Source organism: Xenopus tropicalis, chromosome 6 (assembly GCF_000004195.4).
Source record: "Xenopus tropicalis strain Nigerian chromosome 6, UCB_Xtro_10.0, whole genome shotgun sequence".
NCBI lineage: Eukaryota > Metazoa > Chordata > Amphibia > Anura > Pipidae > Xenopus > Xenopus tropicalis.
The window spans coordinates 41,991,287-42,018,188 of NC_030682.2; the positions used below are offsets into that span (position 1 = coordinate 41,991,287).

At 37.9% G+C, this 26,902-nt stretch overlaps 1 protein-coding gene across 1 annotated transcript in view; it reads right to left on the minus strand.

The window, feature by feature from the left end:
• skap2 (src kinase associated phosphoprotein 2) overlaps positions 1-26,902 on the minus strand; it is a 148,710-nt gene that overhangs the window by 118,645 nt on the left and 3,163 nt on the right. The window contains 2 exon segments of the mRNA NM_001114212.1: positions 14,017-14,036; positions 17,936-18,041. Of these exon segments, the coding sequence (NP_001107684.1) occupies positions 14,017-14,036; positions 17,936-18,041 (126 nt within the window).

A 26,902-nucleotide genomic window follows, 5' to 3' on the forward strand; every position in this document is an offset into this window, starting at 1 on the left:
TAAAATATCTGACCCCTAGGCTTAGCATCTCAACAGCAGCCACAAGCACTCTGAGAATGTGCAGAATATGGGTATATGGGGAGCTGCTGCAGACAGCTTTGAAGTCATGTATCATTAATGTTATTGGGCTGCTGTACCCAGTATATAGGATAAAGCATTATTGTCATAGCCCTTACTATTTTACTACTGTGAGTTTTGTAATAAAAGGGGCAAACTTTGCTTCAGGTTTAATTACCTATAGCAACCAATCAGCATCTAGCATTTACTGGTCACAGTATGGGTTATTGCACCTGAGTGCAGGACCCTGCTCATTATAGTTTACAATCTAAAAAGAGAAGGGGGCATGTAGCAACATTTTGATTACCCCAACAATAAGCAGCGATCAAAATACTTTGTGTGCCAAACACATGCACTAGTACTGTCAGTAGACAAAGCAGATCCAATCCATATGTTATCAGTCTTTTAACACATTTAATAAAATACTTTTTTCTAATAGAGCGTCTGATTTTTTTCTCTCCAAACCCCAGAAACCATGGGTGTTGAAAAAAAACATCTGATGATGCTCCATCTACAGGTCTCATCAGATCTGTCTCCTTTGAACTTCATCTCTCTTCATTGGAAGGTTGATGATGATGCATGAACTTTACACACAGCACCATGGGGAATCAGTGGACTTAGTAGTAAAACTAGACATGTTCTAATCCAAAGATGCTGGGAAAGGTGCAAATAAAAAAAGCTATCTGATGTCACCATAGTCCCAGGAAATGGTACGCTTAAAACACATTTTACTTTTTTCAGCAGTGGTTAAAGAAGTACAATGTAATGTAAGTATTGATGTAGCATATTAAGGGTGGCATGATGTATGTATTAAGTATACGTGCCATTTAAACTAAAGTTAGTAGTAATGTTTGCCTAATGTCTGTGCAGTGCAGATAATATCATTTCTTAAGATCAGCCAAAACAATCTGTAGAGACACTTAGGGTTAAATCCCCTACTGGCTTGGGAAATCCCCTACTGGTATATTTCCCTCTATTTTCTAAAGGAAGTCCTGGTGCCTGTAACCTTGATACCTGGGCGGGATGTGTTCCGGATGTGGGCCCAGGTAATTTAATATACTGTCTTAAAGTCTTACTCTTTGCCTTCCAGCTGCTGAGGAAGGTGGATGTCTGCTGGAGAGCCTGGGACTGCAAGGCCCGAATAATGAAAGGGAGGTGAGCCCTTAATGAAGTCAGGGACCCTGTGAATGAGGTATATAGGTAGAGGTAGGTGAGCTCCTGTCATAGTACAATCTAAAGTTTGTAAGGCAGACAGGTTGAACTAGAAAGTGTGTTGGTGTGATCTGTTCAGCAATTGTATATTCCTGTGACCACTTTACCTCAGATCACTCACTGAACTATGCGGGTATTTTGTGTGCTAAATAAACATTTGTTTTTGGTTCAAAAACTTCTAGAATCCACAAATCCTAATTGTGCCCATGTATGGGAGGGCTCAGCAGAGACTGAGAGTCTAATGTAATCGGTGCTCTACACCAGCTAAGTGGGAGCTATGAGCTAGTCCTTAGTGGAAAGATAAGTAACTATTGTATTAAAACTTTTTTTTAGCAATTTAGTTCCAGCTTCGTTTTTTAACTCCCAACCTGTGAGGCCCTTAATGTGCTTGGTGCCTTTGCATTGTGCTGGGTGTTCTTATAATGTTTTTAAATGCCGCCTGGCATTGTTGCTCTGTTGATGCAAGAACTTGATTTATGAGCCTTTGACGGAGGCCTGTCGTGCACAATAAGGTTGCTCAGTGTCTCTCGGAATAACAGGTGCTAACAGAGTCTGAATGATGTCACTACCTCCAAGTGTACCTAGTGGTAAGAGGATTTGAATCACTGAACAAAAATGTGGCACAAAATAAATAGAAAAGACTCACACAATAAGAAAGCATTTTTTTTTTTTATACTGTTTTCTTTTAACCGAAAAAAATATTGTGTGGTATTCCTCTTGTTATTTTTTTTAATATAGTAAAAAAATCCATTAAGTCTAAAGAAGGTAAAGGCAATTTTAGACCAACTTGCACAGGACAAAGTAGTGAATGAAACTCACTTTCCAGAGCTGTAATATGACAAAAGTAAGCATTTATTTGTGTCTAAATGGGTAAGTAAAGCTTCCCTTAAAGTTCTGAGGCTCATTTCTTTAGACTGATAATGACTGATGTAAGACCTATCACCTGCCTGATCATGTGTCAGGCAGAAACAATACAGAGAAATGTTATTATTATTTTTTATATAGAGCCAACTGCTAAAATAAAATGCATTTACACCAAGTATACTATTTACAGAATCAAATTAGAGCCTACACTTCCCCTTTAAACAAAGAATATTTCACATCTATATTACATTAAAGTAGAAAAATGCAAGACTAAATAGACAGATTTGTTTGTCTAAATCACACTATTTTGTGTCATTTCAAATTGATTGCAGCCCCTGTTTTAGTATTAGTATTTGGAGGTAAATATGAACAGAAAATCAGCTCCAAGCCCCTTATAGCTGTTTCTTGCATTTTGCAGATCTATGCTGTGATTGAAGTTTATGAGCATTATAATTAAGAACATTACACACTAATCAGACGTTGAAATGAAATGTATGTTCGAAAGAATGTTTATAGCCCCATTAGTTCACAGTCATTCCAATACAATCGGAAATATTGTCAGTGGTGCCTTGAGCCTGTGCCAATGACAACACCATAAATTCTGCATCTCATTTCTGTGCTCATAAAATTAATGATCAGTTTAAAAATACTTCTTTGCAACAGTTATGGCACAAAAGAAATGCTAGAATCTCTGCTGTGGGCACAGAAGGATAATTAAACTTCAGCACTAATTAAATGTCTTTTGCCTTTACCAAATGCACTAGATGGTTTGGAGACATTTCTAAAGTGGCATAGGCTATTTATGGGAAAGTGATCACAGAAACAGAGTTTGTGCCCTTGCAGCATATTATATACAAGCATGGGACTTCTCTCCATTTACCATATTAAAGCTTCAGTGTTTACTGAAGGTTTGGTGGCAAATGCTCTTAAAAAAAGTTGCCAGGAGTGCCCCAATTATGCCATTACCTGTGCCCTAGGGTTGTGCAGAGGGCACCTTGAGGTAAAATTGAAAAAATGTAAAGTACATATTAGATTGTGTGTATATGGTATGTCAAATCTTTAGCCCTCCACCTTTTAATGGCTATAACTCCAGACATCTCACTAACACTACCTGATCCACAAAAAGCTATGAAGTCTATTTTTATCCAGCTATTGGTCTTCCTATATGGACATTGGGGCAAGAATATGATTGGGTTGTGTGGGGTTATAGGGTACATAAGCAGTTCCAGTTCCTGCAGAAATTAGTGAGATACTTGAAAACTTAGTGCATATGCCCCTGGCCTTATGCACAGGGCACTAGATTTCATTACCTGTTTGAGACAGGTATTTTCAGTGCTATATCTATTTACACTGAAATCACTGTCAGTGCAAAAACCGTACACAGTCCTGTGAGGCTGGTTCTCACTAGAATGCATGGCACTGGTTGCCTTTGTCTTAAGTTTATTAGGGAAGGATCAAAATTATGTGCGACAAGTAAAAAAAAGAATCTGCATTTAGCACATATCAGCCTGCAGATCTGTTTTATATTATTAATGCTTTTAGGTCATCTTTATAGACTTTATAGAAATTGCCATGTTTCTCTTCTGCTTTCTCTATGTTGCCATAGGAATGCAGAGGTTACAGACCCAAATGTTAACCCAGGATCCGTTTGTTTTTTTCCACCTGAGAAGACTTTAAAACAACAGTTTCAAACCTGTCCTTCTTGCCTAAAGCAGTGTCATGTTTTTAAAATTGGAAGGCAGCAGCTCATGTATTATTAAGCAGGGGAGTAATTTTAAGCATGTGTCAGTGCCTGGGGGCAGGTTAGGTACAACTGATATAGTTGGTTGGACAGATATCAAGATATGGTCTTGCCAGGTAGTGGTAGCTGCACCAATGGAGTGCATGCCTTAATGTACAGGATAATAACATTTCATAGGTAAAATATTGCACAGCGCTTCACATAGTTACATAGATAAGTTGGGCTGAAAAAAGACCAAAAACTCAATCAAATTGCTTTAATCCATTTATCTCTTCTTGGGCCTATGGCACATTGAGTATTGGGCATTGTGACCTCAATGTTTTGTGATTTCATGGAATTAAAACACTTGGGTGTGCCGTTGACGCAGCAATATTATTTGGCCAGGCTTATGGATGGCAAAATCACACACAATCACATAAGTAGCGCGTTATAAATAAATATATACATACATACAAAATCCATCCCTTTAGCTTGTCAGTTATGCAGGCACCTGGCAGGTCAGCTAGTGTATTGCCATCCTAAGGGCTTGCCAGAAACAAATATGAAACTATCTGTAGTCAGCTAAATAAAGCAGAGAGTTAGCAAAAGGGAATCCCATTCCTTTGTGTACCGTTTAGTGTGCTATCTGCAGAAATATATTTTATTTTTCTCTTTAAGTATGAGTAAATTTGATTTTCAATAACTGTACAGGCTTCCAAACAGATCAGAAGGAATCAATGTCCCCTTTAGAGTGCTGTCTTATGGAAGGTGCAAGCTCAGGCAACTGCCCCAGGCACCGCACTTTATAGGGCTCTTCAGAGCTGAAACTGTATGACGATCAAGTCAAAAAACATCACTGTGTCTCAGAGATTTATCTTTATTATGAGAAGGGGTTGCTACTGAGGGATACTGGGTATAGTAAAGTAAGTTGATGTCAGGGCTGTCCAACTTGCAGTTTCCAGCTTTTGATAAAACTGCCTGCATCATCAGACTGCTGAAGCTTGTGGTTTAATGGAGGATATAGAGGATGTTTCATTTTGCAGAGGAAGCAATGTTGCAGCTCCCTCTATTATTAGTTAATGTTTAAATACAGCATAGGAATTTATGCAGATAAGCTCTAGTCTATTACTGAACATTTACAGTAGAGAGTAAGAACCCTTTTATAAATAAAATATATTTTAATGCCAAACTACTCTCATTAATGCAAATAATGAAAGGCGCTTATATGACTGTAATGACAGTGGTCTCAGACACAGAAGAGCAATCACACAGTTCAATACAAATTGGCTGTGTGATTAAATTGGTCAGAATGATTTCAGTTAAAAGCTGTACCTTTCTGGCTATACAGGAGAGCTAGGTACTGTATGTTCGCTGAGCTGTCACTCAGTGCAAGATGAATAACAAGAAGCATTTTAAAAATGCAAAGTTCAATGACATTTAATTTTACTCTAAAGTAAACATGCTTATACTTCCTCTTCAAACCCTATTAAGAATGTAGCACAGCAACATGACCGGCTAATGCAAAACAAACACAAAATACTTGCTTTTAATTGCTATGATATATGTTAACATGCACACGTGTAGCATATTCTTCTGCTTACATCTCTTGCCAAAGAATAAAGCAGAACATACAGTAGTGTTCCTCTAACCTCACCAAAGGTACCCAAGCAAATATCAGCGTAATTGTACAAATGTTTACAGATACACTATAGATTTTTTTTTTTAAATCAAGATACACATGAGGTATTGGCTGCATCGCCCATGTTGACAGTTTATTGGCCTGGACTGTGGAACAAAAAAGGTTAAATTCTCTGCTTAATATCTGATGGTGACTAGATTAAAGGGACCGTGTACGCCTAAAAACACCTTGGCTAAAAATTAGCACATTAAATATAATTTGTGTTGAAATTACATTATGCCTATTGCTTTAATTTTTTTAAAAAAAGTTAATAGTTGGGCTATTTTCACTGAACTCCCCTCCCCCTCCATTATAAACAGGGCAATATGTTCAGAACTCCCTATCTACCTTTAAACAAACAAACCTGTCTCTAACCTAAGCAGCAGCCTTTGAGCAGCTCATCATCGGGGGCCTTTCAGTGGACTAGTAATTAGTGTTATCCACTCCTTTTGTGACCAGAAGTTACAGGAAGCACTAAAGTGAAACTAACTCCATATTCATGTTTAGTGCCATTCAGCTAATTTTGAAACAGGGTGTATACTGTCCCTTTAAGCAAAAATCATGGTGGATTTTACAAAGGACTAGCAGTGCAAGGCCAGAGATGGTAGCAACATGATTATTGTGCACTATTAATTAGAGAAATGCTCTATAAATTGCCCCTCTTTCCTTTACAGTGACGCATGGTAATATATTTCCATTGCCCTTTTCTTTCCAGACGTCTGAAAGGCAAAATATCTAAAGCTGAACTGACTATCACCCTCTCCACTGTCAGTCTCACACCCACTTATCTTCTTCCTTGTTAACAAGTAGTCTCATTTCAACAGCCTCTTGAACCATCTAGAAAGCATGTCCTATGCATACAGTAAATGCTAGAACATAGCTAGGTTGCCTCCGACATGCTGATTTATCATTGCTTAGCTCAGTAATGGCAACCATCTGCTACAGAGGATAGTGTGCTTTTTGTTACAGTGAATGTGTGTGTAACTGCATGCATTTAAATCTTAATTATAGTGCCTGAATATGCAAATATGGGTGACATCTCATGTGTCTGAATTCTCATATGGCACTGTATGTATATATATGTACTCTGTTGTGAATATGAGATTCTGTTCTGTACATTGGGCTGGTATTATTATACTTAGCATTGTTGCCTTGCAGAGCTTGGGTGCAGCGCTTGGGTGCAGAGCTGGGGTGCAGGGTTGGGCATCAACCAGTCTGTATAGAGCTTCCAAGTGCTCCCTGTGTTTGCGTGGGTTTTATCCCACAGTCCAAAAGACTGAATAACATTCAGTTTTCCTAACTCTTTCCTCTACCCTATGCCCCAAATGAATCCCAGCTTAATCCCAACCTCTTTATCAACTTATGTATGTCTGCAGGGATTGTGAACCTCACAGAACGATGAGCTTTCCTAACTGCATTTTGTTCCTCAGTTACAAACTGGTGGGTCAGAGCTACTTTGTCTAAATTGGTTTTCATTATTAATTTTATATAGTTTTTGAATTATTTGCCTTTGCAGCCAAAAACTATTGCTCTGTAAGGCTGCAATTTTATTATTATTCTTACTTTTTATTACTTATCTTTCTATGCAGACCCTCTACTATTCATATCCCTATCTCTAGTTTAAACCAGTGCTTGGTTGCTAGGGTAAACAAGACCCTAGTAACCAAATATCTGCTAAAATAACAAATGGAGAGCTGCTGAACAACCCTGAAAACCCTTAAAAAATAAAAAGGGAAGACCAGTTGCAAATTGTCTTAGAATATCAATGTTAACATTATATTAAAAGTTAGTTTAAAGATAAACTACCCCTTTAACTTATCATTGAAATATTCACTTGAAGTCTATGGAAACATTCAGAATTGCATAAGGAGTTGAGTTTTCTATCAACTTAAATCAAATATTAACACATATACATTAATCTGTGTGCAGATATGTGTGTTCTTTTTTTCATAAAAATAATAATTATGCAACTGAAGTTGCTAAAATTATCATTTTAATTATGTTAAATACATCAATGATATTAATTGATGTTACGACATAAAGGAAAATGTGTTTTTAACACTTCTGTGGCTCTCCTGCTCGGGTCAGTATTACTCTGCAGGCCTCTTTGCAAACGAAGACATATGCAATGTACGTAGCAGCTTGTTTGCATTTCACACTACATGCTCAAAAGCTGAGCACTGACGTTACATTTTGCCTTTGATACCAGCAGCTGCTGCCTGCTAAACAAGTACTGACACATTTCACCAGAACTTTGCTACACAGTATTTACAGTTCACAGTCGTAACGGCTACAAGAATCAGGGCAGAACTGAAATAACATGTTTTCTTCCAAATAGGAATTGTGATTTGATTTGTTTTCCTGAAATGTGGTATTTAAACAGTATGTATAGCTCTGTGCCAGATGAAAGACAAGCCTGCTCATGTGTATAAGTGCATGATACTTGCACAAATCCTCCTGTCGCACTTACTAGCCTGAGAACCATTTGCAGCCCTTCTGAACGCCAGCAGAACAAATTAATTATTTCAGAGTAACCAATAAGTAATGCAAGCCCTCTATAGATGGGCCAAACTTTTGCCAGTGATATCTGAGCCTGAAAACCATCAGCTTCATTATGACAATAAGCTTTTAGAAAGCTGTCCCTACTGCATAAATATTAGCCATGTAGGTGGCGCTGTTGCTTCAAATGCTTCAAAGTTCCAGCATGTCTCACCAGCCGAAACACATGGAACCTCATTTTACTTACTATTGGAATAATACTGCAGTAAGTGCTGTGTGAAGATGCTGCAAATTAATGTTCTAAAATTCATCTACATAAAAAGTTCAGCACAATAATAATAGAAACCTGTAACATTTGAGCTGTTTATAACTGGTTACAGAAGGTTCTGCTGGCTTCTCTAGGTCAAATTAGACCCAGATTTTTCATCATAGTATATAACAAACACAGTCTGTGTAATAACTACAAATTCATTACATCTAATACAGCATGAGAAGAGCCATTAGCATTGTTGCCTTGCATCACTGAGGTTCTTGGTTCAGTTCCAGCCAGGGCACTTCTGCAAGAAGTTTGTATGTTCACTCCATGTCTGCATTTTTATTTATTTATTTTCTGCTATTTTTATAGCGGTGACACATTTCCGCAGTGCTTTACAGGGATTACTTATTATTCACATTAGTCCCTGCCCCAGAGGAGCATATACTCTAAGGTCCCTATTAGTGATGAGCGAATCTGTTCCATTTCACTTTGCTGAAAAATTAGCGAAATGGCGCAAAATTTGCAAAATGCAGTTGCTGAGTGATTTTTTTTTATGCATGCAAGTTTTTTAAAGTGACCTTGCCCTTGTTTAACGAAACCATGCCCTTGTTTGACGTGACTGAGCCTTTTATGACGCAACCAGGACCTTTTTGATGCGATCGTGCCTATTTTGACACAATCGTGCCTTTTTTGACTCGACTGAAGTTTCGCTAAACAGTTCTTCAATGGCGAAATGTGGAAATGCAAATCCATGCCTGACGAAAAAATTTGCTCATGACTAGTGCCTATCACATTCACACTCACTATGGTAATTTTAGTCAGAAGCCAGTTAACCTGCCTATATGTTTTTGGAGTGTGGGAGGAAACCTCAGTACCAGGGGAACCCCATGCAGACATACAAACTCCTTGCAGAGAGCACCCTTGCTGAGGTTGAACTTGGGACCCCAGTTCTGCAAGGCAGAAGTGTTACTCAATGAGCCACTGTGCTGCCCATGGAATTCCTCCAGGCCCAAACTGGCAATCTGTGGGTTCTGACAAATACCAGAGGGGTTGCTGTTAGATGCCATAGACAGTCACTATTTATTGGGCTGGTGGAAGGCTGTTTGGGCCTCTGTGCACTTGAAAGACCAGTCCTGGACTTCAATCCTATTTTGAAGTCCAGTCCAGGCCTGTTTTCTTCCCACACTCCTAAAACACACAGGGAGGATATGACTCCTAATAAAATTGACCATAGTTTATGGTGTAAACCTTAAATTGTAAGCTTCACTCAACTCATAACCCAAAGGTTGTGAGTCCTGGCCTAAGCAATCATCATGTTGCTCATGGTAAGGAAATTAAATTACATGCTGTGCTGAGACAGGATCTGTTTTGAATGGATGAATAATCTCTGTATAATATTCCTGTGCCATATGGAGAAATACAAATAACTGTGCTTTTATATATCATATCTAATTATATGCATCACTGTACAGAAAGATTAACATTTCAGCAGCAAGTTGAAACTGAAAATGAGTTTATTTGCAATATTGTACTGATATTCGTCTTCTCAAAAGTGCTGATTTACTAAAACAAGTGTAAACTCTACAAGACAGGGACCAACTGAATATAGACCACCATATTTTTAGCAGCATTTTTGCCAGACTTATAGCGTTTTTTTCCCAGCATTATATCGTTCAGTTGCAAAATAACATTCGCAGCTAAAATTACTGCTCATGTGCTTGATCACACACAAGTCATAATGGTGTTGAATGGTGCCACTTCCAATGCACCAGCCTGAGTAACAGTGCATCAAAATGACGTTAGCATGCAATTCATTAGGCTCAGCAATTTTGATCCTACTTTGCATCTGTGTGGCCTGTACTTTGCAGCTTGTATGCAATTGTGTGCAGTTTATCAAAGCAGGATGACATGGCACACTGGTGCTAGGGGCAAGTTGGAAGAAACATGTATGAGTGCAAGTACTTCTATGAATAGTATTTAATTGCATGCAGTGTTTCACTTGCCCTTTTAGGTGATGTTCCTACTAAATAGCAAACTCGCTAGCCCAACAGCTGTTATCCCACAAATCAGAAACCTTCAGGGCACTGAAGAAAAGGAAAGGGCAATGTATATTTATATACTTTTCATATGTCTGACTTTGCCGCTTCTTTTCAACAAAGGACACCTTTTCCACTTAGCTTCAGAGAACTCAAAACTTAAAAGATATCCCACTGTTTATATGGAGGTGACTGAACTGTCAGTACTCTCTAATGTTATCAGGTTGTGCTGGAATTCCTTGCATTAGTGTGTCTGGAATCCAGAGCTAGAGGCGCTGAATATGGCTTCATGTTGCTAGATTCTTTGATCCACAAATGGTGAGCTGATGCCTGCAACAGCAATGTAGTTTTGTTCCTTGGATTAATAGAAATATAAACTACACATTTCTGCCTGATAGCTGCAAATTTGTAACTTCTAATATTGCATCCTAACATCTTTAAACTGGCTTAGTGAGAAGGAGGAATTGTGCTCTGGTGAATCTATTAGTACCGCTCTTTACTTATGAAGGGCTCTGTAGTTCTGTACAGTGGGGAAAAGGAAAGGAGACGTGTGGCTATACAAGAATTATAACAGCCCTCTTGATTTCAGTGTACCATCCATTTCAGTTAAACACAAGACATGCAAGAGCATTAAGGGGAACAATCTCACATCAGCGGGTGCAGGGAAGCATTATCTGTTGCTCCCTAAAACGCATATCTGTTAGGAGGTGGGTAGGGGGGATGTCCATATGCCTCCAGGCAGTTTCTATCCTTTAGGATAACCTCAAGTCTCCGCACTCTGAAACACAACACAGAAACCTGTGGCCATTCTGCAAGAAAGCAAGGCAGTCTGCAAATAAATATCAAAAATGGGCCCCCATTTTTTTGCAGTTTGCACACATGCTTGCAGGTTGTAAATAGCCACTATCCTAACAAACTACAACGTCTAGCATTCTAGGTAAAAAAAACTGGAAACTGAATCATAATTTCTATTTCTTACAGTGCGTGGGGCTTACACATTTCTAATGTCATCTACGTATATTGTTTAAGAAACTGAAACCTGCGGCAAGTGCCCCATGGTAGCTCATAGCTTTCAAGGGGATGCTGTAGGTTCAAAATGTAGGTTTCTGACTAAAATAGTTACAGTTTGCCTTATTACAGTACTGTCCAACTTATTGCGTTTATACTGGATTTTCAATACCATACAAAGTTCAGTAGCACTCTAATATAAGCTGAGAGTCATAAAATCTTATTTATTGTTGTTATGAACTGGACAGTCTGGCTCCTTTGAAGCATTTAATCAATAGCCATGTGCTCCCCTCATCCCTAATTAAGGCCAAACTAAAATGGACTGGTGCTGCTGATGCCTACAGGAAACATACATGTGCAGGTAGTCCCAACATTTGAAGTGCAAAACCTTTTTGCCACTTTTTGCCATGAGTAGAGGGAAATATGACAACCCCTGCAAAACCCAGAAGGAACTATGATTATTAAAAAGTAAATCCCTAGTTGTTTAATTCACTTGCAACTTTTGTACCAGCATGGCTCAATATAAGAATGAGGATAAAGTTGAACTAAGCAAACTTCCCCACACTACACAACTTTAGAAAGATATTGCCACCTTCATATTGTGGTGATAGTGCCAGGGTTGCTTCAGGCCCTTAAGCACCATGTTTTTAAATAGCCTGAAAATGTAATGCTAAGCACCATAAACAGCCCCTTCCCCACTAAACTAACATAGAATGCTTAAAGGAACAGTAACACCAAAAAAATGAAAGTGTATAAAAATAATTAATATATTATGTACTATTGCCCTGCACTGGTAAAAGTTGTGTGTTTGCTTCTTAAACACTACTACAGTTTTCATAAATACCCTGCTGTGTAGCCATGGGGGCAGCCATTTAAATTGAAAAAAGGAGAAAAGGCACAGGTTACCAAGCAGATAACAGATAAGTAGCAGATTCCCATTGTATTCTACACAGTTTATCTGTTATCTTCTTATGTAACCTGTGCCTTTTCTCCTTTTTTCAATTTAAATGGCTGCCCCCATGGCTACACAACAGCTATTTCTATTAACTACAGTAGTCTTTCTGAAGCAAACACACAACTTTTACCAGTGCAGGGCAACAGTACATTATATTTTAATTATTTTAAAACATTTTTATTTTTTAGTGTTACTGTTCCTTTAACAAAGGCTCATGCCAGCACTTGTCTGGTCATAGTTGCATGAAATAAATTTGCTAAAGCTCCTGAAACTATCCCCCATAGGCTAACATTAAAATCGCCTGACAAGTGCTCTTACTAAGGGACAGTTTTAGGCAATTGTGCACTGTTTTCTTGGGCTACCTGAAAGGGGTTAAAGTACCTAAAGTAGCCCTGTCTGGGGGATATTTAATGGTTGTTATACTGTACATATACCAGCATATGTTAATTTTTCAGTAATTCCATTCTAAATGTACAAAGTACATTTCTTGTGCAGCCTATGAAGTCTCAGGCTAACAAGGTGGCTGGATTCAATGCCTTTCTGCCAATACCACTATTTAATTGCACCTCAGTTGACTGCCTGGTTGGTCAGGTCAACAAAGAGCAGTGTTCTAAAAGTTTGCTTAATAGGGGGCCTACACAGGCAATCTATCATACAGTTTGCTTAGTAGGAGACTCAATACAGAGGCCAGTGGTCATAAAGCTTCCTAAGAAGGTAGTCCATAGAGACGCTGATGGTCAAGTAGTCAAAACAATATGAAAGAGGCCAACATTCAGTTAAATGTAGGTTGCTAGGAGATAAGTCAGGAACAGAAAAGAAACTTTGCAAACTAAAGATACCAGGCAGCAGTTCTATGCTAAGTAACATACTGTGTATCCTATTCACCTTTTTTATATTTTCACTTTTTTTTCACAACTATTCCCCCCACCGGCACCAAATCTAAGTTAATTAACATAGTTTGTATACTGTTCATCATTTTGTCATAGCGCTGTGGCCAAAATGGTAGCCACGGATTGTGGGTATCTGTGCGCAGTTACACACATAAAACTGTGCATACAAAACAAACTGAAACAGAAAGTGTCTTTAAATTGTAAGCTTTTAAATCAGAGCCCTTTTATAGCCTGGGTTTTTTTTTTAATAAGGGTGTTGTCTATTTCAATATTGTTGTATCGCTTTGAATAACTTGTTGGCACCTCATAAATTAAAGATGATGTCCCAGCATTAATTATCACAGCCAGAGAACTACAGATCTGATGTAAGAGGGAGTTTTGTGACTTGTAGTGTGACAACAGCTGGAAGCAACTTATAGTTAACTCCTTCCCCTCCCGTGGGTCACTATTACAAGTTTAATTATTACCAGTAAACTGATTGGGAATAAACTAAGTTAAACTAAGTAAATGATTGTGATTTACTAAATACTGTTTCTAGTATGTTTTTTTTTTATTTCTCCCTTTAAAGTCTAACTTACCTTCAATTTCCCTTTCTCCAGTTACATTCAAATGTTGCATTTAGCTATGCTAACAAAAAATGTAGGGTTAATACAGGCAGAAAAAAACCCTAACTGAACAATGCAGCTGTCTAGTCAGTTATTCTCTTTCCAGCAGGGGTAGCTATATCCCACATTTCTGCCTTTTATATATCCTAAGACCACGTTGAGCAGTGAGCTAGAAAGAATAATTCATGGTATAGACTTTACATTCACAAGTAAACACATACACACACATCACTTACCTTGAAATTCTAGAGAATGGCTGAAAAATAGAAAAGTAAAAATCATCACATGAAATGAGTTTGGAAAACAAACATTACATATTATGCATTAACGGTTAAGATAGTAATTCCCATAAGAAATACAGTTAATGTCATGGCAATAACCAGTGTGTGTCCTCAGCTCTAATGTAAGAAGTACAATCCAGGGCAGCAGTTCTCTGTTATAAACATCTGTCTTTAGTTGTAGCTTTTCCAAGATGATTTTTGCCAGTTCCTCATTGTCTCCCACATAGTCAGCAACAGAGGCAACCTTCAGTGCAGCAATTTAAAACCTTTTGTTCCTTCAAACCCAGCATTCCCCAAAAAACTTAATGCTGCAATAGATCTTGATCCATGGGTGTCTGTCTCTACCAAGGGGCATAGCATTATGGCTTGGACAATTTGTAAACCTTAGAAGCAAGCCAGTTGGTATTTTACTATGGATGTGGGCAGTTTTTAGATAAGCAACTTTAAATACTTAAGGCTAGTGTCGCGTGTTGCGTTTTTTGCTGCCTTCCACTATATATTCAGCATGCACTGAAAAATGTCAATTTTTCTTGTTTTGCCTTGTAGAAAAAGTTTGAAACTTAAAGGACAAAAACTAATTCTACTGATATGTCAGATTGGTTTCTCCTTGGTGATTTAAAAGAAGCTTGTCATTACCAGAACACATAAATCTCTTTGGACTCCTTTGCAAAAAGACAAGCCTGGGGCCGCATTATGCAGCCTTGTGGAGCCCTGAGCCAAATTTCTTGAGGTTATAGAGAGAGGCTGCCCCCCAGCAGTCGGCTCAGCATTGCACACTCTGGCGCTGTCACAGCACATATTGCATTCAAGATTTACTGTCTCTGCTGAGAGCATGTAAATACATGTCAGCCTATAGAGCTCAAAGGATATGCAGTTGGATGGGTAGTGGGCTGACTCAAACCAAATTATCTGAATAAACACCAAACAGTCCTTATGGTGATATTTTAGAAAATTTTAAAGTGAACACCATGTACTTTTATATCTATTCAATCATTTATTGGATTTGAACTATATTCAGGTGGGGGATCTCAAATGATTTGGCCGGTTACAGCTGAATAATATTATAACAGGAATGTTACTAACTTTCAATTGGCTCATATTCTGCTGTGGGTGCACTAGCAAATATTGTTTAAAAGGAAAACTGTGCCAAAAGATTAGATGCATTAGCAAAACTGAGTATAATTGTATCATTTTCTTTTTACAGGTATGGGATCCGTTATCCGGAAACCTGTTGTCCAGAAAGTTCTGAATTACAGGAAGGCCATCTCCCATATACTCCATTATAAATAAATAATTCTAAATTTAAAAAAACATTTCCTTTTTCTCTGTAATAATAAAACAGTACCTTGTACTTGATGTACTAAGATATAATTAATCCTTATTGGATGCAAAATAATCCTATTGGGTTTATTTCATGTTTAATTTATTTTTGAGTAGACTTATGGTATAGAGATCCAAATTATGCAAAAAACCCTTATCCAGAAAACCCAGGGTCCCGAGCATTCTTGTCCCCCTGCACTCAGTAGGGTTATCTATAGGCAATAATATATCTGGATAAATCAAAATATTTATATGAAGTGTGTGAGTATGTGCGTGTACATGTGTGTGCGCAGTTGGTCTTTGTTTTTTTTCTATTTGTTTTTTTTATTTATTATTATTGTTAGTTTTTGAATTATTTGCCCTCCTCTTCTACATGTTTTCAGATTTTAAAAATAAATCACTGACCCCAGCACCTAAAACACTATTGCTCTGTGAGATTACAATTTTATTATTATTGTTACTTTTTTTTCCTTCTCAGTCTATTCAGACCCACTTCCATTCATAAATAAAGGGCTTTCAAGCAGTCTAAGAAATCCAATGGGCCACAAAATTAAAAGTTAAAAAATCTTCTCTATTGAAGTAATATTAAAAAATGTACATCTACACAGGCTCTGTGGATTTCCTAGAGTGCCTGGAAGCCCTTGACCACTTATTGGATTTGGTGAGTCAATCTACATTGGATACTAGTGGCACCTTTTCCTTTTGATCCCTTATTCATATCCCAGTCTCACCCAAACAACTGCCTGTTTGGTAAGGTAAACAAGACCCTAGCAACCAGATATCTGTCGAAATTCTGATTAAAAAGCTATATAACTAAAAAATGAAAACTAAATGCAAATTGTCTTAAAATATAATTGTCTACACTAAACGTTCATTTGAAGGTAAACAACCCATTTGAATCCCATTACTGCAAACATTTTACAGCAGTGTGAAATATGTCGGTGCCAAGTCAACTGCCAATATCAAACAGATCCCAAAAGACAAAATTAACCATGTAGGTTATATGCAGCAAGTGATTAACGATATTGGAGTTGTATGGGTCTATGGTACATATAAGAAAGGGTTAATTACATTTTTCCTAGGTTTAAAGGTTTCTGGCACTGTGGTAGGTCTGGCTGAGCCTCACTGGCACTTTATTAACCAAAGCAAAAACAGAGTGTGTGTGTGTGTGTTTGTGGGTGTGACAGAAAGCACTTGTGTGTGTGAATATGCGTGCCACTATGTGAGTGTTTGTGAAACTGCTGGTGTTTGTACCTCACTTAGCTGTGTGCCATGGCAAAGAAATGTTATTAGGCAGAGCAGATCTAGTGGCATTCTGAGAAATATATCTATAAAACCTTCCAGCAGGGAACGCTTTCAACTCTCTATTCTTTCTGCTCAGTGGGTGACTCAGTCGAGTGTTGCAAAATGGAAATGTTACAACTTGCTCTTTCAGATGTAAACAGAGACTGTATTTGCTGGGTGTTAAAAAGTTACAGCTTGCTTTTATCTGAAAGAACCCGCTGTAACATTTGCTATCTGTAACATTTATTGACAGCAAAAAAAAGAATGTAAAGGGGGAAAAAGCAAAGTAAAGGGAGAACAATTCACCCAGAAATGAGATTGGGCCAGCTTCGATTTTATGAGAAATATTTCTAATTCGATTCTGAAGTTCTCCATAGACTTCACTGAATTTTTCATAATATAAACTACCAAGGGATACATTTTTAATTCAATCTGGACAGTGCTTTATAGTATACCATAAAATCTATTATTGCAGTGTTGGGACTTGGGGTTTTCCTGACAAGGGATTTTTCTGTAATTTGGACCACCATCACCATACCTTACCATATGTCAAATTTCTGATAAAATTATTTAAACATTAGATAAACCCAACAGGATTGTTTGCCTCCAATATGAATTCATGCAGCTTAGTTACCAGGTACTATTTTATTTCTACAAAGAAAAAGGAAATATTAAAATTATGTGGTTAAAATGGGCTCTATGGCAGATGGCCTTCCTGTTATTCAGAGCTTTCCGGATAATGGGTTTCTGGATCACGGATAATACAAAACCCAAAAATAAAGGCACAAAATGACCAATAGTAAACAAAACTCTCACCAAGTAGAAGTGGTGGTCCAGGTGCACCAGCCCCCGCCCCTCAGCATGAGGTGCATAAAACAACAACCGCCATGGGCATATAGGTACTCAGGATACTCCACAGGGATCAAAACATTTTAAAAGTAAAAAAGACTTTATTCAAAGTTACATTAATACATCTCCAAAGGCCCTATGCATTTCATGCCCTGTGGGGATTTTCTGGATCATGGATGCCATACCTGTATATGAATCGTATTCCACGTTTCAAGAAATGTGATATCAAGGCTCATAATAATGCTTAGAAGTCACAAAACACATTCTTTACCAGCCTGAACAGGAAACCCCTCTACATTCATCTACTTTGTGGGTATCTGTACATTTGCTCAGGAATTACCAAAGGAAACATTCCGTATAGAAAAGCCAGCAAGTAAGCCCTTTATTCATGGAATAGGATATGCTATGAATGCAAACATACCTGTGTTTGATGTCCTTTAACCTCTTTATCAGAACTTCTTTCTTCTCTTTGGCTTTCTTTGATAAAGTCTCCCCCTTTAGAACATCTGATATAAAGGTTTCCAAGTCTAAGGAGAAATAGCAGAAAACAAGCAAATCAGAAACTGGTATTACAGGTATTGGACCCCTTATCTGGAAACCCATTATCCAGAAAGTTCCAAATTATGGTAAGGCGATCTCCCATGGGCTCCATTTTAATCAAATAATTCAAATTTTAAAAATGATTTCCTTTTTCTCTGTAATAATAAAACAGAACCTTGTACTTGATCCCAACTAAGATATAATTAATCCTTATTGGAGGCAAAACAATTCTATTGGGTTTAATTACAGTTTAAATAATGTTTTTAGCCAACTTTAGGTAGGAGATCCGAATTACGGAAAGACCCCTTATCCGGAAAACCCCAGGTCCCGAGCATTCTGGATAATGGGTCCCATACCTGTACATGAATTTAGGGTAATAGCAACATCTGCTTGCGACCACTAGAGGCACCGTTACTGCAGTATGTATGGAAATGGTTTAGGCTCAATACTATCAAGTTAAAAGTATATTGTCACATTCTATTATTTTTTTAATGCTGCTCTGCTTCAGCAAAAATAACAGCTGTTGAAGCAACATTTATCACTGGCAGCTGTTATAGTCAAGTCAGCAAAAGATCTGCTCTGTGATTAGTGTATCCTCACTCATTGCCTGCACTACAAACTCTGTTCGCTGGTTACAGAAGGTGTGTTGAGAACCAGAGCCAGAACCAGTTTGGCATTCCTGTTGCTGGTAATTGGTAAAGTCCTATGTACCATAAGGTTGACTAGATAATCCATTATGATCCTAGGGGGTTTTGACCTTTAAAGGAGCTTGATACACCTTTATTTCAACATAAGCTCAATAAATATTGCTAAACATACTTTTTGTGTATTCTAAATACTGTGGTTTTTGTTATGCCTTGCACTAGACAAGAAAATGAAACCACTTTCACTTTCTGACTGTCTGTCACTAGTCCTGCTGATCAGAGCGAAAGTTGGAAAAAAATTGGCAATTCAAAACTAAGCCCACTGTATAGTGATCTACTTAGTATCTCAAAGCCCCAGGCTGCAGCTTAGGGAAGGGAAGGATTTGCTTAAACAGAGCTCATAATAATACTAATAATACTACTACTACTAGTAATAATAATGATATTAAAATGTTGATTATAATACAATAGGCTATGGGAGGGTCCAAGGAAGGGAGTTTACATCCACAAGTGCAGTGAGCAAAATGCAATTTTGAGTGCAATCACTATTTTTCTTCTCACAGTGTAGTGTTTTTCCTCAGAATTCAAATTCCCCAAAATGAACACAACTGCTCACACATTTCTTTGCAAATCAGATGCCTGGCATATTTTCTGGTGTTTGCCATGTGAGGGATGTCTGTGCATGATACTTTTGGCCCAACTGTGCTGCACCTATTGATGCTGGGCACCAAGGGAACGCTTTAGCTAACGCAGGGAAGTGTACAGGAGTATAACTGTGCTTACAGACAACTTAAAACTTAATATAAGTAGTAAGGAGAGGAGTAAGGAGTAAGTGAGAAGAGATGGGACAGGACAAGGAAAAATATATATTTTACTGGTATGGGATCTGTTATCTGAATAACCCGTTATCCAGAAAGCTTCAAATTATAGGAAGGTCAACTCCCACAAATTCCACTGAATCAAATAAATCAAATTTGTTAAAGTTTTTTACCTTTTCTCTGAAATTATAAAACATTACCCAAAACAGTAACTAAGCTGCATAAATTCATGTTGGTGGTCAAACAATTCCATTGGGTTTATTTAATGTTTAAATTATTTCATACTTAAGGTACAGAGATCCAAATTATGGAAAGATATTTTATACAGAAACCCCATGTCCCTAGCATTCTGGGTAACAGGTCCCATACCTGTATATACTTTAGATAATTACAATGGGAGGATTCGCTGTAGTCTGAAAACACTACAGTAAGGTAGTGCGGTAGTGCAGGTGACTAAATGTCCCCATGGGACATTAGCCTTAGAGAAAGGGGTAACACGGATTTATGGAGGATTAACATCCTTGCAAATGATGGCATAAGGAAAGATTTGTCACCTGAGGTATGTGTTGATGAGCACATTTTGCTGTACTGCTCCCTACAGGTGCTATTCTGGCTATGTGTGTAAGCTGCTTGCTTGCTCATTGAATGGAGGCATCATTCTACACAAATATGTCAGGGTTTGTTTACTACAGTAATGCAAAGTGAAAAAAATCTGCATAATTCACCACTAATCACACCAAAATGCCTTTTAATCAGCAATAATAAGGATTGCAGGTGAAAAGACCTATGGTTTTCCTAAGTTGTGCAAAGTTTCCTCCTGTATTGGAAAACCGAAGCGATGCGTAGGCCTTTCCATCCCTGATTCATATTGTTGCTGGTGGAAAGGTATTTTGGAGTGTTTAGTCTCCCACATTAGCAGAGATCTATCATAGGCAACTAAATCTATCCATGGGACATCAACCTAATAAATATGGAGTTTACACTATGTGGCGTTTGATAGGGTTATACATACATATGTTAACCCTTCAGCGTTCACACTATGTGGCTTGTGAATTTTGCTAATAACTGTGGTCCATTTGGGTGGAAGGGCTTGCTAACTTAGTAGTATAGGGCCCACTATTACTGACAGCAGCTCTGTATAACTGTATAAATAGCAGAACTACAGTCTTAAAATTGATAAGGCTTTTTTTAGTCCCCCTTTTTTAAAAAACAGTTGGAAAGCTATCAGTCTGCTAATTTCAACAATTAACTGAAAAATTAGCACAGGAATCAAGTTAGCCAGGAAAGTCTAGCTTCGATAAGGGGGAAACGGTATCAAAAATGTTAACACAAACATTCCTTCCTAAAATAGATAGCAATATTTATTTAGCTACTGTTTACATTAACAGGCTCAGCTGCCTTTAAGTTCCCTCCAGAGAGAAAAGTGCTCATGTGCTTAAAGCAACAGTTAATATGCACAGTGGAGGATCCAACCAGAGATAAGTGATAATGCGCCATTTACAAATTACTTAGTGTCAATTACAGAGAGAAATGATTTGTGAAAAGACAGATAAAATGTACCGCAAGCACTTGGGTAAAGTAGAGCAGGGGAAAAATGCTTTAAAATGAAATAGGATGTGGATGATGAATTAAACAGACCAGATAAGCTGCTTTTGTTTAACATGCGATTTAAAGCAGGAATGGACAGCCACTGGCACTGCCTCTGTGCCAAGACTACAAATCCCAAGATACCTTGCTTTCTTGGTGACTGGATTTGGCGCTTTAAAGCTGCTGTAGCACTAAAAGTTAAAGAAAACTTATTAATAAAATATATTTTATGTTAATTTGCAATGGCTCATTTATATGTACACCATAACACATCATGGCAAAACACATACATCTAAAAATGACATAAGGACTTTTGCTTTATTAGGGGAAAGCAGTTTCCCTTTGAGGACTTTATGTTATCGCCACTTCAAATTTAGGCCACAGTCACACTTCTCTCCCTGTCTACAAAACGCCTGCCTAGGATCTCCTCTCATCCGCAGCTCTGTGTAGCGGTACTGACAGGCACAGCGTTGGCCTGAGAGAGGCTGCATGGAGTGGAGATTGGCCCATTTTTTGGGCTGATCTCCACTCTGTGTAGCAGAGCCAGAACTAGGGTAGGCAGAAGAGGCACCTGCCTAGGGCGCAACCATTGGGGGGCTGCCTTGTAATTTCCCCCCACCAGTTGTCATTACGCGGTGAGGGCAATGATTTAATAAAATATAAAGAATAAATATCATCATAAAACACCTACAGATAATTGCTTTGTTTTATTTTAAACCTACCACTTCCTGCTGTCTCTTCCTGTAATCAACTAAATGAGGTTAAATGAGATAACAAGCCCCGGTTGTTCTGACCGTTTTGGCCTTTTTCAGAAGTTCATAAAGTAGCTTTATTTGTGCACTGTTTACCTAATTAACTACCTTCTCCTCCTATAGCTGCTTGCAAGAACTTTTCTCTGCTTTGCTCAAGAAGTAATAAAGGCCATTGGTTTTAAAACAATAGGCGTAAAGTATGATCAGCCCTATTAAGTGAACTCCTGTTGAAGAAGGGGGTATACTGTTTATATCAGTGATCCCCAACCAGTGGCTCATGAACAACATGTTGCTCACCAACCCCTTGGATGTTGCTCTCAGTGCCCCCAAACCAGGTAGTTATTTTTGAATTTCTGACTTGGTGGCAAGTTTTAGGTGAATAAAAACAAGATTTACTACTAAATAAAGCCCCCTGTAAGCTGATAGTGTGCATAGAGGTTGCCTAATAGCCAATCTAAGCCCTTATTTGGCACCTCCATGACTTTTTATGATGCTTGTGTTGCTCTCCAAGTCTTTTTACATTTGGCTGTGGCTCACGAGTAAGAAAGTTTGGGGACCCCTGTTTATATCAATCTAAAAACCCTTGTGCCATGTATATACCTGTTTCTGATTACATGAACAAGTAGCCATTACAACTAACGTCAGAGTAGTAGAAGTAACAGATACATTGGATAGTTTAGAGGAACTGGATACCTTTTAAGCAATGGGAGAAAATATAAGACCGCTAATAATATCCTTATTAAAATATTAAACCAGGGAAGACTGTAGATACTGACAAATGCCAGAGGGGCTGCTATAAGATGCCATTGACAGTCACTATTTATTGGGCTGGTGGGGGGCTGTTTGGACTTTGGCCCACTTGAGACAAATTTGAGTCTGCTTCAAATGTTTTATTTTTTCTTCCTCTAGTTCAGCTAGTTCGGCAGATTTACTTGGATATAGGGATGAACATGACGGATATGTGTCTTTCATCCGAATGTTGATGTATTCAATGTAACTGTGTATGTATCCAGCACATGGGTGGATATTTTGGGGGAGGTGCTTCTCTGACATAACATAAATATCTGTATATGAAAAACTTGTAATTCTGCATTTTTTAGTAAGCAGGAAAATCATGTTTAAGTTTTGTAACATTGCAGAATACTACAAGGTTATCTACAGAAGCTTGTGCTTCAGCCTTTGCCCCTATCAAATTCAGTATATTCAAATAATTCTGTTATGCTGTTTACTGCAAAATGAGACAAACAAGCCAATCATATAAGTATTGTATCTGCAGGAGTATAAATACCATTGTTATTGTTATGTAGGTATTCAGTTTTCCCAAATATTGTCCAGGGTACATCATTAACCAGGAAAGTCTAGCTCTGTGAACCCATCCTACTGTACATTGTCATGGCGTCATGTACACAAGCTATGAACAGATTCTTAGGGACCAACACAAATACTAAATATATATATATAACATAAATGTCACAATATAAGTATGATTAGCAAACAATGTATTAGTACATGGCAGCTCAGAAACCAGTGCAATAAGCACCATAATTTAATAATCAGTCCTGTAGTATTAATTCTTTGGCAAATGAACCTCATTTTCTACTTCATAATTTGCGACAACCCCTAAGCTTAAATTCTCAAAAGCTGCCCAGAGCAAGTGAGTGTGTTTGTGTCACTGACATCTCTAACAAAACCCAAGATGGGGAGCTTATCACAACTTGATCATTCCTACTATAGAGATACTGAACCTTTAGGGCAGTGCAATAAGTTATATAAAATATGGCACTTCCAACCATATTTATTATTGTGCGCTAGTTCTCCTTTAAATACTGGTACATTTTTTGCCCAAGTCTGAAGGGAGCACTTCTAACTGCTCAGAATAAGACAGGGTGTGTCTCTTTTACACAATGGACAAAGGCAAATAGAAAAGTGAGATTGTTTATATAAGAAAGACTTTGTTAGTAGACTCATTAATAACCACTAGAACTGCTGATAACCTTGAACTATAACTAAAGATGTATGACTTTTTCCTCTTTATTATGGAATATTGAGAAAACATTAGAGACCATACACAGAGTATATAATACTCCCTATTATACCCTTTATGAATTCCATAATTATATAAACTCTAGGACAGTGGTGTAAAGACCGGGGAAGCAGGGGGGGGTGTGATTGTTTTTTTGTGGCTTATTCACATTAGCGCTCGGCAGGCCCCGAGGGGGTGCACCCCCCAGTAGTTCTACCCTGTGTGCCCTTCCTCTTAGGGTTAGTAAAAGAGTGGGTTCTGTTTGTATGTAAATATGGCCCAATCAGAATAAAGAAAGTAATGTATAGAAATGTTGTGTATGTTTTTTTTAGTGCCAATGTTGTGGGTAAACAAGCCCAAAGATGTGGGTGAATGCATGGTATATATTTTTTATATCATATGGTTATCATAAAGTAATTGGAAATGATTGCACTGTCTGTTTATACACACAGTGTTGGAGCGCACGGTGGAACACACAGCCACTGTGGTGGAGAGGCTAGCTTGAGCAAAGGACAAAGAGGAGTGGTGCCGAGGGGGAGAACTGTGCAATAGATTAGTCTCTGAGTGCCAATATTGGGTGGGATCAATCTCTCCTTTGTATGGAGGTACTTGGGTGACGACAAGCAGTTTCTAAGCATTACAGGGTCATACAGATATAAACAGTACCTACTGTTAGCCTAAGGGGCTGATTTACTAAGACACGAATTCCGACCGAATTGGAAAAATTCAGATTGGAAAACGAACATTTTGCGACTTTTCGCAACTTTCGGAATGGCTACGAAAAACTCGCGTTTTTCCGCAAAAATTGTATTGGTAACGAAAAAGTCGCGATAATTTTCCGAAAAAAACGCAAACTACCGATCATTACGAAAAAAACGCAATCGGACGCATTCGGCCCGTTCGTGAGTAAGTAAATGGGCCCCTAGGTGATAAAAAGGGTGAATGTTTAATTGATTCATGTTTTCAGTATGCAAAACCCCTAACCAACTACCTGCCATTGCTTACAAGAAACTTCAAGTGGCTATAAATGAAGCTTAAAAGTGAGGTTGCTGAACTATCAGTCTCTTAATCTTCATCTATATAAATGTATGCTGCTGAGCTAGTATGTTTTAATGTATTTAAATTGATGCTGCTTAGTAACATTGTTGAATTGATATTTTCTACCTATCCAAGTTGATGCTATCAAGTGACTTTGGCCTATATAGTTTTACATATCAACTTCCATTGCCGCTAAGAATGCCATCATTTTAAAGGAACAGTTCAGTGTAAAAATGAAACTGGATAAAATAGACAGACTGCACAAAATAAAAAATATTTCTAATTTAGTTAGTTAGGTAAAAATTAGATCAATAAAACTGAGTGAGAAGATGTCTAACATAATAGTCAGAACACTACTTCCTCTTCTGTAAACTCTTAGTAACTTTGGGGGGCAAATGGGACAAAACCTTTCAGCTAGTTTGTGAGCACAGAGGTCAGATTAAAATATGAACTAACGTAACAGTTATGCCCCATATGACCCCCCTCAAGTTAACAAGCTGTAAAGAAGGAAGTAGTGTTCTGGCTATTATGTTAGACATCTGCTCATCTGCCCTTATAGATTTCATTTTTGGCTAACTAACTATATTGAAAACATTTTTTATTTAGTCTATCTATTTTACCCAGTTTAATTTTTACACTGAACTGAATTTTTACATACATGTTTTTATACAGATTTTTTATTTTTTAATTGGTATTTTTTGATTCTGTATGTGGTGAGTTGTGTTGAATTGTTTTTTAGCAATAAACTGTATAATTAGATAAATTAGGTGATATTTTAGGTGGGTATTTACCGACACACAGAGATGGCAGCTTATTGGCCCATATGTGGGGCCCTCAGATAAGCCTAACCGATCGATATCTGGCAGGTTTAAAAATACCATCAGCACAAGAAGCACAAGGGCTCATTGATGTGGTCCTTGCCCTGATGGTCTGATAGCCTAACTCAAGGCAATCTCGCCAAACAATGTTTCAGTGTATGGCTAGTTTAAGTTTCTTAATTAGTAGGTTAGTCAGCCGCAGTTTAAAAGGTGAAATTGATTTTAATAAATGTCATTATAGAAAACCCAGCATTTTCTTATTGTATTACCTTACTCAATTCTGAAGTTAAAATTGGTTGCTATCTCTAGCAATGCAGGTTTTTTAAAGGGGTTGTAAACTCAGCCATGATGCTGTCCCACTTCGCCCCTTAGTTTTGCTATAAAAGTTGCTAAAAACATAACTATAAATGCAAAAGATTAGACCAATGAGAACACTGATTCCCAGTCAGGTATCTTGTTATCTTACATATAGAGATAATTATATCATTTTTTTCTTTCATTATATGACACAGGAATCAGACATGGGGATAAAGGACAGAGTTGTTCAGTGCTGGGAAACTGTGCTTATTGCTCCCAACTCCAATTGCAGGAACAAAGAACAGGTAGTCAGGTTTATACAGATCAGCTGGGATTCCTATTGGAGGATTTTTTGCATTTTAATGCAGTCGCTGGTCCTGGACATTTGGGGAAAAGTTTAGAACAAGTTTTATTGTGCAATATTGCTTTAAGAATACAACCCTGATGTTGCTGGACTACAGCTCCCGGCATGCCTTTACCTTTATTATATGTTACTGTACATATTCTAGGATTTGTAGTGCAGCAACAACTGAGTAAAGTTTGCTTGAGCAGTGCGGTGCTGCAGGGTTTACATCCCCTTTAATTTCACTGTTATATTCCTATTGGTTTAAATACTCTATGATGACTTGGAGTTTTTAATTCCTTTCTGACAAAAAGTCAAATGGACTAATCCCTGCATCAAAATTCTACCAAGAAAATAAGTATTGCTAGCGTTGATAGCACTGCTGTCTTAAGAGATCTAGGTTTCTAAATTTAGTCCTGACCTAGACACTATCTACAAGAATTTTGTATCTATGCAGGTTTCCTACCACATGAAAAAACATACAGACTGGTTAGCTGGCTTCCGATAAAACTGGCATTAGTGTATGAA